The sequence below is a fragment of the Oculina patagonica genome, chromosome 5, assembly GCF_052425735.1.
Source record: "Oculina patagonica isolate OP01 chromosome 5, crgOcupat, whole genome shotgun sequence".
Taxonomy (NCBI): domain Eukaryota; kingdom Metazoa; phylum Cnidaria; class Anthozoa; order Scleractinia; family Oculinidae; genus Oculina; species Oculina patagonica.
In genome coordinates, this window is record NC_135762.1 from 26,564,012 (window position 1) to 26,578,200 (window position 14,189).

Sequence of the window (14,189 nt, forward strand, 5' to 3'; positions counted from 1 at the left end):
GGAGCAACTTTCGAGAAAATTTTTAAGAAATTTCGAACCACTGTTTGGGAAATTTCAAGCAATGTGTTGAATTTTTTGAGGCAACTTTCGAGCAACTTTTTAGATTTTGGAGCAAGTTTCGAAGAACGTTTTAAAAGATTTCGAGCAACCTGTGGAACTGAAGCACTAGCTTCAGGGAGTTATCTTAATTGTTCCATAAACTGACAATGCGATAGTAAAAAGTCCTTTGTCCAGATATAGATCCACGTTTACAAATTTTAATGGTCCGTCCCTAAAGCTAAAATATAGACGTAGTTAAGTCAGTTTAAACCATTCTGATCATTCAGCTCATAATGACCTTTTACCTCGAGCCAAAAGTCAATGAAAAACACCCGGCTTCCATTGGAAAAGAATTATTCATTAGTATTCAGTTTAAACTAAAAACGTTGCCGGGGCGGGAGTTGCAGTCTCACCACCCACAAACTCAGCCACATTTGCTTCCACACTTGCACGATATCCTTCTCTGTGGTACGCAGAGAACATTGTTGGAGTGAAAAACTGATTGTTAGTAGAATGATGTGGAAACGCCCCACACATCGCCTCAGACAAACCGCGGCATGTGTTTCCATGACAACAGTCACAGCAGCAGAACGTCAGGCGATCGGCTTCTTCCGCTGATAACTCGGGTCCAGCGCCCCAAAGCCCTGCCTCGAGATCTACATCGATGTCACGTAACGCTTCCCCCCATGTCACGTATGCTGATTTTTTAATTGCTTTATCAGGATGCCTTGGAGCTATGTAAAGGATTTCTCCTTCGCCAACTTTAGTCTTCCCGTCGCTGTGACGATTTTTGTCATAATAATGCACTTTGAATCTGGAAAAAAGTTCACAAGAGTAAAAAACGTTAGCTTAAGCAATTTGGCGGACACTGTTTTGGGTTAGTTTTTTCGACGTTTTTGCTTGTTTACAAGCAAAAATGGTAGAATAGGGGTTAGTAGACAAAATTTGGATCCACATATTTGTAAACTCTCAAGGGACTTTTTTAATTTCTCAAGGGACTGTTTTAATTTCTCAAGGGATTACTTTCCGCTGTGGGTGATCACTTGCGATTTCGTGGAAAAAACGTGACTTGTCACATTTACAAACGTTATATAACAATTTTAAAAGTGACATGTCAGCTTTCTTATCTCAACGCACGTGTGTCTGAAAGGCGATCTATAAAAAGCGTCGCACAAACAATGGATTGCGTAACTAAAACACGAATAAATAATCACTAGCACTTACATCGCGTTGAGAGCAATGTTGCATGAATCGGCTTTACAACATGCGATAGTATCTACGCAGTTCGAGTGGAATTTCAGTCAAAGACAGCAAAATTCTTTCGTATTTCATCTTCAAATATAATTCGAAAGCATTCACTGTATATGTGGCTTTTGTTTAATCCTGGGTCTTGATATCCGACCCTCGCCGAGCCTAGACAAAACGCAGCTTGAGTGTAACGATTTGTTTACGCAATGTTTTCTCCGACAGTAGTCGGAAATATCCGTATTTTTTTTTCGTGCTTTTTCATGGAGCAATCGTAACGATACGGCCTTGAACACATTGAACGGCGGTCTACCTATAACAATTCAAATATAGCGTCGCAAAAACAAAGCGTCGAACGCATATTTTTCTGTTTCATTTGCTAATTTCGCTGCCGTAATCGACTGCCTCGAAAGGTCCTTGCAGTTTTAAAGTATAGAATTGTCAGATCTCGCTGAAATTTGCACTGTTTATTTGTGTAATGTTAAGGAATATGTGTATAAATACCCGGCGCGAACGAGCCATTTTTGACAAAATTATATGGCTGCATTTCCTCCGCGAAGATAGGAAATTGTTAAATTAAACTACAAAGAAACTGTAATGATAAGTTCGAAGAACAATGCACAGGATAAACCTTCGACTCATACTTCATGCAAAAACGTCGATATCTCGAAGAGACTTTAATTTATGAACCAGAGACTGTATATTCCGAAAAACAGGTAGCCAGATAAATGGCGGTCAAATGGCACATACATAAGTTTAATGCCTAGCACTAAGTACCTTAACGTTACTATTTTTAGCGGCTACTAATTCTAGCGATTTTTTCAGAGCAAGATTTAGCTAGCGACTATTTAATTTAGTGATTTTCCAAAAAAAATGAAAAAGTTAGAGTAAACCAGTCTCTAATGAACCTATAGCTAAAATGGAAATAGATGTTTAGTAAAATATCACATGAAATTGAAAGACCATTTGCATTGCCAGAAAGAACAAAGTTACCAACATCTTTTTTTAAAAGAATTTTTTAAGTCGACTATGCTAAATTTTGTTTCCATTTAGGGTGGGAGGGGGACTTAAATTTAACGAGTATTAAATTTGACCGAGACAAATTTGAGCGAGGACTTAATTTAGCGATTTTTATCCAACTTCCTAAACTCACTTAAATTAGTAGCCGCTAAAAATAAGGTAATTGGTGTTATGCAATGAACTTATTGCGAGGCTATGGGAAAATGGCAGATTAACGTGCTCCAAAAAGTTACCCCAAAGTCGCTCTAGGTCTTGGATGCCTTTGTAACTATAGCTGCCTGGAAGTTATTTAGAGATTTCCTCCACATTGACAAAAACTTGCATTGTTTATCTATTCAGTAGTAACCGTAACTTTTTAAAATCTGTTTATATATTTTGTTCCAAATTTATCTACCGTCGTGCAATATTACAGGGTCCACACAGTCCACCATACCAACAAATACATAGCGTTAACGGACAACGGCCTAGCCAGACGTAAAATTTCACCTATAGTTTACTTGAAATGGCTCTTTTGAACTTTGAGCTAAGCTCAGTTGGTAGCGCGCAGGACTTCCGTGCGGGAGGTCTCGGGATCGGTTCCCAGACCGCACCAACACTCAGGGTCTTAAAGTAACTGAGGAGAATATGCTACCTTTGCAATGATATCTGCGAATGGTTAGATATCCTAGTCTTTTCGGATAAGGACGATAAACCGTAAGCCCCGTCTCCTGCATCTTCAGTGTTATAGTCAGCAGAGGACGTAAAAGAAAGCACACACTTATCGTAAAGAGTAGGGCCGGCATGGAGTTCCCGGTGTTGTGGTCTGGTCTTTGCGTATTGTGCTGTTTACAGTGAAATGCTCGGTTTTATTAGCATTAATTGCTTCATAGCTAACACGCTTCCTTATATTGAGGGGAAATAAAGTTTCAGTTTCAATGTTACTCGATTTCCTGATGCATTCCGTCTTAAAAAAAAAAAACTGGCATATATTTTAACTAGCATTAGCTAGTCTCTCCGGCCATTTCTGGTTCTCCTAGTGATCAGCAAAACAAATGGTTCTCCTAAAACCCTTATATTTAGCTTCTAAGTATCATCATACCTGTAACTGCTTGGTTGGGATCCAGGACTTCTCTCCACAAAGTTGTCTCGAATGTCCTCAACAATATCTCGTCCGTCCATTGCTGAAAATGAGCAGCCTATCTTTTTCCTGGCCATGTCCAAAGCAATCAGCAAGGATTCCCCGTAGTCTTTATCTGAAATGGTGCAACCACCATCTACAGCTATGATTTTATTCAGTCGGAGCTTCAGTAGAGGTAGAATGCCAAGGTTTTCAATATGGCCGCCGTCACTCAGGGATAGAACGGGAGGGGGATTGGGACCATGGTTGGTGATTTGCATCATTTTACGCATGTAATGTATGAAGGAGATATTGATCGTGCACCACCTGTTGAATAAAATTTAAAGTTTGAAAAACAAAAGGATTAATGAATAACTTACAGGGATAAAGTCGAAAGTTCACTAAGGGCTATCTCCCTACAACGGCCAGGGTTTTTTGTCACGACCGTGCACAGAAAGGCAACTTGTCACTTAGTGTTTAACTGCACCCATTCAATTGGAGTAATGAAGACTTAAGGTTTACTATTCTGAGATGTGTCATCTTACTTGACGTTGCAAGTGGATTAATGAAAACGTGGTCAACGAAAATTGACCTGAGTGTTTTTGACCACGAACATTTCACTGCGATATGGCTTAAAAACACGACGAGAAAGAAAGGAAAAAAATGAAAGGTAGAAAAGAGAGAAAAGGAGAGAAAAAAGGACTGACATTCACTTTAGTTTTTATATTGTCTACTTTGGAGAGGAAAAAACACGTTTACAGCGATTTGCCCTTAAAACGGTGAAAATATCATTAACCTGGTTTTCATAAATCCAGTCATTTTTATTTGCCACACAAGCGTACTGCCGTCGCATTTTGCCTGTTGTAATTTTAATGGTTTTCGACTAAAAACAACGGAAAACTTCAACGAGCAAATGCAAGTAAATCCATTCTTAAGAGTAAGTCTTTCTGAAAACCACCCACTCAAATTTGCGCCAAAAAAATTTTTGCTTGAAACTCTGGCAAATAAAAGACTTTACCAAGGCTAGAACTAAAACAGATTTGGTTTGATACGCGGCTAGGAAATCATTTTGAACCAAAACAAATCTATTTTAGTTCAAGCATTGGTAAAGTCTTTCAGTTGCCAGAGTTTCAAGCAATTTAAAATTATTTTATTTTACGCGAATATGAGTGGGTGGTTTTCAGAAAGACTGCCTTTTAATAAGCAATTGAGAGCAATAATGCAATCGCTAAATTTGCCTGTGCGTTCAAGTACATCTTGAAACATTGAAACAGTGGAGAGCTTGGAAAAAGAACAGATTTTATTTTTTACAAATTCAGCTAGAGGATCGTTCCGGCACCTGCACTCGTAAGTAGGGTAACCAATTGATTTCTACGGCTACGTTTACACGGGACCGGACCGGAACCGGATCGGCTTCTGTTTACATGAAACCGTTTGGAGCCGATCCAGGTTTTTACATGGAACCGGTCCAGAAAGGATCCATAACTGGACCTGCAAAAAAGCAGGTCCAGTTATGGATCCGTTCCGGAACGGCTTCAGAACGGTCCCGTGTGAACAGAAGGCCCATCCGGTCCGAATAATCGGACCTGATCGGTTTGAAACCGGTCCCGTGTAAACATGGCCTAAGAACGATTGTCCTTTCAGGCTGAATCACGTTGGGCTCGTCACGCATTCTAAGTTTGAAGATAAATTGCGTGACGAGACCAAAGAAAGTCTGTCATGCGCTAATCGCAACTTCGACCGTGGTCGAACGAGAGAAATATGCAAAAAAAAAAAAAAAAAAAACAAGAAAAGGCTTCAAAGATAAGGTTTTAATTTTCACCGTTCAAAGTTCGATACTTCTCCGGTATCCTGACGATTTACTAAGTTTTTTGGAGCTTTACTAAAAAAGTTGTAAGTGTTTCCCTGAACAAAGCGATATGCGGACCGGTCGGCGCCATTTGTCAAAGGTCTTTGGTTCGGATGCGGAGTTGATGCGGAACATTTAAGGGCCTGTTTATATGGAGGAGAGTTGTCCCTGGTAGGAGGGCTACCCTCTCCCCCGAGCTATCTTTTGCCGAGCGTTTATAAGAAAAAGTTGTCCCTGTTGACCGAGCCAAAACTTGGCCCTCTCGGTTCAAAAGACTGGCGAGAGTTGTTTTGAAACATCTATTATGTCTGCCTTTTTTAAATAAGGAACGCTGAAACATCGACCATGACCATTTTTTGGACAAATTTACCGCCGACTTCGATTTCAATGTACCGTATTTACTCGAATAAGCGCCGCCCCCGAATAAGCGCCGCCCTCGAATAAGCGCCGCATTTGGGACAAAAAAGATAATAAGCGCCGCCCCCGAATAAGCGCCGCAGTCACGATGCGGCGCTTATTTGAGGAATTCCATTTAACTAGTAGCAGCACTACAAAGCAACTTTAAAACAAACTTGTAAAATTTTTTTTCATCAAAAGCGATGTTTTGCAGTTCAATGTTATTGTTTAACCACTCGCTCATTTGTTCTTCTATCCAACATTCTTGCAATACGCAGCTCTGTTTATGTTGTGACGGCCGTAAACATTGCCAAGACAGCTAGCGCTACTTCTTTCTTCAGCAAGAGACGAAGACTGACAATCAAAAGACGCTATTTTCAATTACGGAAAAAGATTAAATTCTTTATGGCGTCCAAATTTTAAATAAGCGCCGCCCTCAAATAAGCGCCGCCCTCGAATAAGCGCCGCACTTGAGACGCGAACAATTTAATAAGCGCCGCGGCGCTTATTCGAGTAAATACGGTATCTGCAATTTTGTTTTCGACTGCAGCGTTTGCGCATGCTCTGTATGTGTCAACTTGTCCCAAACTGTTTATATGGAAAAAAGTTGGCTCGCTCCCCAGGGTCACCCTACCTTCAAAGCGAGTGACCCTCCAGCCAGGGTCACCCTGCCCCCCGAGCCAACTTTGCAATTTCTCATATAAACAGTTCGCAGCTATTTATAAAGAAACGTATGAAAAGCTCTCTCGTCCGGGGTGGCTCGGTATGGAGGGTAACCCTCCTACCAGGGACAACTCTCCTCCATATAAACAGGCCCTAAAAAGTAGAAACACTCGTTAACATGAGGAAATTGGAATATGTTTACACTGAGCAACTATCCTATCTATCCTTGTTCAAGCTAACACTTTAAATTAAACGAAATTCCCCGAAATAGAAAGAAAAGCTGTTTGAGACGTTTGACCCACAGGGCAACCAAGCTCACGCTTTGACAACTCGGTCAAAATGGCGGAAAGAAAGGCGATAGTTGTCAGGGCGACGATACTTTTTTCCCGTAGGGGAAGGAGGCAAACGAGACTGTCAAGGGTATCGTCGCCATGACAACTATCGCCCAATCATAGTCTCTGGTTCAAGGTGTTGGAGAAAGCCAAAAGTTTGCAAACCTTTGTTATTTTTCCCGTATTCTTAAATCGCGGAGAGTGGCAGGCGAATCAAAAGTTTGCTGCAGTAAAAGAATGGTCTTCGAATTATGCCCATGCGAAGTTTTGGAGTGAGTGGATCAAATTAAAAGCAATTTTTGGCTCATTTGTGTCGAACAGTGGTGTTTATCTAGCGTCGGAAGTGTTCACCCTTGCATATATTTAGGTAAGAGTAAACTAAAATTGAAAATATAGGTTAAATTGGGTTTAAATGCTTTAAAACTGTCAAGAAACGTCACATAGACAACATATGAAGTGAATGTGAACTTTATTAGCGGCTTGTTATATTTTCTTTCGATATGGTTTTTTCCTATAATGTTTCATACAAATCCTTATAATTTTGAAGCCGCCATTTTGACCGAGTTGTCAAAGCGTGAGCCTGGGCGCCCTGTGTTTGACCACGCAGTGAAATCGCAACCTAGCAAACCTTTACCTTGCAATTCGTTCCAGTCTTCCAGCTACTCTGTCTCCAGTTGGCACCAGCGCCATTGAGGAAAACAACATAGAAAAGCCAAAAACTATCAGAACGCCAATTGCCAAGTATTTACCATTGTTGGTCCTTAAATAGATAACAAAAAAGCTCACCAGCAGAAGAATACGGATGAATTCTATCAGTACGGGAAGAATCTGAAATTAAGAAACAACAAACAAATACTTAAACTACAAACAAGTAAACAAAGAGAAAACAAAGGACATGTGACTGTCAATTAATACTCGAATGATGCGCTGATGCCTCTACAAGCATTACAAACAACAACAGCAATCAAACAACAGGAAAAACGGAAAGGACAAGGGAAAGTTTCTAAAGACAAACAACAAAACTGATAAAGGAGTACACAAACAGAAAGGGAAAAAAAAGTGGTTGTCATTTAATACTCGGTGGATTCCTTGATGCATCTGCAGGCACTATAAACAACAAAAACAACAACAACAATATCGGCAACCACAGAATGTTCATTATAACAGCAAACCAAAACACTATCAAGCTTGGAAAGGACAAAATAGCCATAATTGTAGCAACAGTGGCAGTAACCATCAATCAACAGAACAGAAATTCTTTATATCGATGCATGTTCCTAGAAAAAACGACCTTTGACGCGAGCTTTGCTTGAATAAGATACTTCGAAGGGTTGAGAAGGTTAAAACTCATCAATACACATGACTTGGAGAAAATTGGCCACGCATGTGGCAGTTTTAATTAAATCAATCATCTCTAAGTCATAACAACATATAGAAGATCTGAACAGATTATACGAAAATGTAAACGTGGGGCGCCAAAAAACGCCACCACAACAATAAAACAGAAATAAATAACCATTCGAAAAAACGGCTGATAACAGAGAAAAACCCGTTGGTAGGCGAAAAGGGGTGGCGGAGGGAAATATTTTCTAGAGCTCTCGACACTTCAATGGCGAGGAATAAAAGGAAGAATTAAGCAATTGTTTCTGCTTTTACATAGCAGACACCGCCCTAAAATGTTATTGGTTAAACCTTGTACCCGGTACGGAACCTCCCAACGGGTTACCAAATGAACATGCCTCGACATAAATAACATTATGTCTAGACATAATGTTTGGTTTTTAATGATCAGTTGGGAAATAGTTGTGTTCTCACCTAAAAGATTTTCTGTTTTTTGGGGGTTAAAAACTAGACGAGGCAAGTGCCTCGTCTTGCTCCTTGCTGGTTACAGCCCATGAGGTATCTTATGGTGAGAAAATATTAGCACTTCAATCCAATGCATGGTGGCAACTGTTTTTTAGTTACACAATTATACTGAATGTCATTTTATGTCGGTTCACAAGTACGGACATTAACTTCGCGAAACTTCACATTGTTTTCTTGATAAGCTCCAGTCGCCATGAAGCCTGAGAGATGAAAGGGACAAAAGTCCGATAAAAAGTGAGGGCGAGGAAGAATTTAGTAAAGACAGAGATTAAAATAAACGAAAATAAAGCTGATAGTTGATCTGTCGATAAGTGAATGAGATGAGGTAATGTTAACCACCGCATGTTTTGTATTGTATTTGTAAAAAAGGGATAGTTGATTCGATAAAACAAACAAACTTACTAACTAAACAATCTATATCTATCATTAAAATCGTCACCTGAATACAGAAGTGTCGCTGTTCCTCCTGCCTCTTATCAGCCACAACTGACGCGCCAAAAGACAAGCCCAACATGACTTTCAAATCTCTAAAAGGCGCTTCATCACCCTGCATTGCTCCCATCTCATGGTCAACTGCGGCCGCAGACGTTGCAGCGCTATCTGACAAATACACATTCCTGGGTTTCAATTTACCGCAAAGCTCTTCATCCTCAGGTGCACGATCAAGACGTTCGATGATATGCGGGGTCATAGTGAGGACTTCATAGTGCGCTTCTCTGGGGGAGGTGGTACGTCGCCATCTGTTGATTGTAGCGCATCCAATGTAGGTGGGAGTCAAGCCGTCGAGGTCATCTAAGGTAAGCGCCTGTTTGGGGTTTATTGCTTGAATTTTGGGCTCACCAAAGCTTGGGCAAAAAAGGATGAGGTCACGCCATGAGAGTCCACTGCAACCGCATCGTCCAACAGTCATTGGGTAGTAAAATGCCTTTTGTATTATCCATCTGCAAAGGCAATCAAAGGTAAAAACATAGCTTTAGAAAAACGTAGCCGGGATTCGATCTTTCCAAAAGTTCATTTACCTTTAGCACTTAAATTTTTTATAGGTCTCCACTGAGTCTCTATCGTAAATTCTTACCGAATGCAATTTCTCTACAAAAAACCACTCAAGGGCTGGTTACAAAGCCATGCCCCCTTTACCATCCAGGTAATCCTGTAATGAAGTAAACATGGTGGCATTTGCTGAAAAAAACTTTCTGAAGAAATGACTCCAAGTCAAAAACATTGGAAATTTTAAAATAGGACTACCAAGGCTGCCATGATCAAAGCGTTATAATTGATCGTAAATGCGGAGGTGGTTTTGTAAAGCGCCGCAGCCATGAGAAACTCAGTGACAGATCGATTGTTACATTTGGTTTTCTTCTGACCGGAGCTACTCATTACAAGAGCATTTGCACAATTGAACAGAAGTTACCAACGATTTAACAAAGCTACCAGCTGCTTTTGTTCTTTTTTTAGTGTTTGTTTTGCAGTGCTTAATATTTGCCTCTGAAATTTATACTAAAACATTAATTCGCCTCAGGCTCTGTTAATCTTGGCGAATATTCCCGAGACCAAATAAGGTGTTAAGAGGCTGTCTTTCTGAAAACCACCCAATCAAATCCACGTCAAAAAATAAATTTGCTTGAAACTCTGGCACCTGAAAGACTTAACCGAGGCTAGAACTCAAGTAGAGTTTTCAGCTAGTTAGTAAATCGATGGAAAACTTGCTACTTTCTTAAAAAACTAGAAATTTGTATAAACAAATTAAATTGATCTAAAATTGTCGGTGTTCGATGCGAATGAATTATTTTACAGCGGCTCGAAAAATGCCCATTTTTTCTAATTTTCCAGGCGTTGCTGCGAGCCCGAAGAGGGAAAATATTTAATGGCTCCTAACGCGGTCAGAAAATCATTTTGAATCGAACTAAATCTGTTTAGTTCTAGCCTCGGTATTAAAAGACTTTCAGTTGCCAGAGTTTGACGCGAATTTGAGTGGGCGGTTTTCAGAGAGACGGCCTCTTCAATATTTTGAATATGAAACGACTTACCTGACATACACGTGAGCAAGGCGTTGCTGTATTGATGCAATGAGAGGAACAAAGCACATACAAATTGTTGACACACCCAGCAGTTGATTGAAAACTTCATCACTGTACTCAACACCAAAGGAAGTGATATGATAAACTCTACTCTGAATAACGAATGAGTAGGCGTACAGAACGGTCATCAGTGTTGCCTTTCTACGCATGGCTGGGAATGAGATCCAAACGAAGAACAAGGGTAGAATGAGATAGATTTTCATCCAAATTGGAAGGCGACGAAGGAACTCGTTTATGAACCATGGCATAAACACAAAACCAAAACAAATTATTCCACTCGTGACCATAAAATCGAAAAAAACTTTTCGTTCTTGGACAAAGCCTTTTATGATGTAGGATAAAAATGAAACAGCAACGGGTGCCCCGAACAAGATAAACCGATGGAAAATGGCTTCAGATGTCCGCCGACTCTGTTCGCATTGTTCGACGGTAACGTTAGGGTTACTTCGGACTTCCTCGGGGCAAGGTGTTTCACCACCTCTTAGAATACTGCCAAACAGAAAATCGATAATGTAGGCCATGGGAAATGCGCTCGACCCCCATATAATAAAAGGTGCAAGGATACAGACAAATAGTATTATGCTCGAAAGGGCCACGATCTCCAAGACTGCTTGGCGGGGTTTTTGGAAGTGACAGATTAACCCAGCACCTTCTCTCATGTGGTCGAAGAATTCCTGATGCCATTTCTTGTTATCTTTCTTTCCATGCCTGTATTTCCAGTCTAGGTAGGCTGTGCCTGTATAACCGCCCCCTGACACGCAGCTTAGGTAGTCTATAACCACATTTTTCTGTAGCAGTCTGCGCAAGACTCCTGAACAAAAGGCCGCTGACCGAATCCCACCACCAGAAAACGATAATCCAAGTTTTGACATCGAGCGGGAAAGCTTTTAATTTTCGATGCTGCAATAAAATTATATATATTTTAAGTTACATTGAATTGTCCGATAAAACGGAGGACTGGATTTAGGGTAAAAATAGTCATTTACTGATGACCGGAGCAAAAAATCCTGTTTGAAACTTCAAAATAATCATCACAAGCGTTATGAGTTAATTGTAAGAAATATTTCCATACACCAAACATGTGCTTGCCTTCTAAAGTGACACTACAATTAATGTTTCGTTTGTTCAATTGCAAATCTTTACAAACAAAATTCTTGACCATATAAAAGCTGAGAAACAAGGAATCTTTTTTTTTTCAAAATCGTTATAATGATGCTTTGGACAGTCTAATATAGACGAAATATTGAAACCTGAAAACTGAACAAAAATAAGAACAAAACAACATAATAGTACTACTGTCAGCGATCTTTGATCCAATCAACATAGCCTCGTATTTCTTATGATTACTGATTAAACCATTCTGATTCCACCATGTTGCAGTACATTTTACACTTAAAGATAGCACCGTTGAACGTATTTTAGTATTTAAACGGTAGATATAGGCATATTTTTATCCCCTAAAATTTTTTTATCTGTTCGGATTTCCTAGCTGAAAGTCTAGTGATCCGAAAGTTATAGGGATCAAAACTTACCTTTTCGAAAAAATTCCAGCCAGAGAAAGGCTCCCGAAAATTCTAGGTGACCTTTTTAGAGTAAAAATCCGTTAAAAATTAACAATTATACCATTTTTTAGATATTCGAAAATCCTAGGAAAGGCAGGCAAGCAAAAAAATTTTCAATGAATGTTCCGAAAATTCTAGATCTCAAATCCTCTTCCGAACAGATATTTTAACGAAATATTCCGTTGGGTGCCCCTGATTTTAGATCTCTGTTGACACGTTTCTCTGTTGCACTAACATCTTTTGCGCTGGCGTGGATTTCCGTGTCGTCGGCGTATAGTTTTACTTCGCTGTCTGTGCAAGTGTCGGTGATACCGTTGATATGGATGTTGAATAAAGTAGGTATTATTAATCATTATTATATGGCTACAATAGTACGCGCGCTCTGATTGGCTGCTGAGCGGGCATTATTTTCTTGTAATGACCGGGCATTATGAAAATTGTTCTCGGCTCGACGGTTTTTTGAGTTGTGAGTGAAAGCTACTAGCGAGGGGGCAAAAACAACAAAAAATGCCGACAAAATATAATTATCTTTTCAATAACTGAAAGAAAAATATAAGCATACCGATACTTCTTTAGTATGAGCGACGAAGAGAGCCACAGAGCGAGTTTTACCTCCAGTGTTTCTTCCCTCGATTATACTCTTTTTTTAATAGTGCTTAAAGGCCATATAATAAATAACTTATTAACCTCGTCCGTTCGGTCATTACAGGGGAATCTCAGACCTCGACCTTGATGTATTGACCTCGCTGTCGCTCGGTCAATACATCAAGGCCTCGGTCTGAGATTCCCCTGTAATGACCTCACTCTCGGTTAATAAGTAGTATATCTTAAAAAATGAGTAGGCCGCTCATTATATAATCCAAAGGATATTGTGTTTTTGTCGGTTGAGTTAGACTCCGTTGAGATTTGTCAATGGCAGAAAAAAAAAACTTAAACCTAATGTACCTGATTATGAACTAGCCTTAACTAGACCCAATAAAATTTAGTTTCCTTTTCTTTAACAAGTCTACCTGTTAGAAATTCAATTTGGAATAACCGTTTTCGAACCACTTGAATTCCATTAAAGTGCAGCCAGGTGAGGCATTGGTATTCCAATTAAGGCCCCAACCTCTCCAAAAAAGTTGCCTGAATGTCCAAAATTTCCTCCCTATTACTTAATACTCATATATTTGTGTAGAAAAATACCGTGTACTCGATTTAGAAAGCTCTTGTTTACCATATACTCAAACTAAGCGACTTGTGTTTTCATGTACACGTCTTAAATGGGATTATAATTATGCAATTAAGATCTTGATTATTTGTTGGTTCTACGGAACTCTGTGATTGATGAATCCGGCCGATATGCGGTTGCATTCTCGTAGGGGACCTAGATATTCTCTTCACTTGATGCCTTTGACAGCGAGACACTCTTTCTTATTTGGTATATTGTTGTGTCTGCATGCGTTGGTCGTACAATTATGACGTACAATTTCGTAATAGCAAAGAAAGGAATCGCTAGTGAAAACTCTTAAATCTCTAGATTAGTTGCGCAAAATAGTACAAGCCAAATCACGGTCAGATAACAACACTAGGTTTTAAATAACGTACGCTCACCTTCAAAACTTCGTCCGTTTAATTTGTGCTTGAAATGTCTTCCGTGAAAAGTCTAGTTTTGAAGCTTAACTGCTTTGTTTAATTTTACGCTCCAGTTAAGTTATGATAATTTTAAACACGTGGCATGCCAGTTATAAACGCAGACCAGACAGTGCCTACCAGAAAACGGTCAGCACAACTATACACAACAGCGCAACGTGTGGATCAAACAAATCGAAGATGAAATTCATTTACTTTTTCACTGTACTAAATACTGTAGTTTTAGAGTTGAATTTTCCAAAAAAATAGAGAATCAAATACCAAACATAACACAATTATCTCCTATGCAAGCCACCAAAATCATGAATTATGTTAATTATAATTTAAAAATACTGAAGTGATGAAGTTCATTTTGAGATGCTTATCTTCACGAAATTATCTTCTATCGAATAAAAGTGATGTAACACATAC

General features: G+C 39.5%; 1 protein-coding gene across 1 annotated transcript; it reads right to left on the reverse strand.

Moving 5' to 3' along the window:
* Positions 1 to 13: 13 nt before the first annotated feature.
* LOC144653551 (uncharacterized) lies at positions 14 to 11,592 on the reverse strand. The gene is made up of 5 exons (XM_078513581.1): positions 10,534 to 11,592; positions 8,946 to 9,447; positions 7,275 to 7,468; positions 3,383 to 3,727; positions 14 to 853 (listed from the first exon to the last, which is right to left on the reverse strand). The coding sequence occupies exons 1-5, from the start codon at positions 11,454 to 11,456 to the stop codon at positions 412 to 414; spliced, it is 2,406 nt and encodes an 801-aa protein (XP_078369707.1). The 5' UTR covers positions 11,457 to 11,592; the 3' UTR covers positions 14 to 411.
* Between the last annotated feature and the right edge of the window lie 2,597 nt (positions 11,593 to 14,189).

Coding starts and splice junctions, on each gene's coding strand:
- LOC144653551 (XM_078513581.1), bottom strand. CDS start 11,456: ATGTCAAAACTTGGATTATCGTTTTCTGGTGGTGGGATTCGGTCAGCG. Junction 3,728..7,274: donor AGACTGGAACGAATTGCAAG/GTAAAGGTTTGC, acceptor TTTATTCAACAG/GTGGTGCACGATCAATATCT. Junction 854..3,382: donor TCCCAACCAAGCAGTTACAG/GTATGATGATAC, acceptor ACTTTTTTCCAG/ATTCAAAGTGCATTATTATG.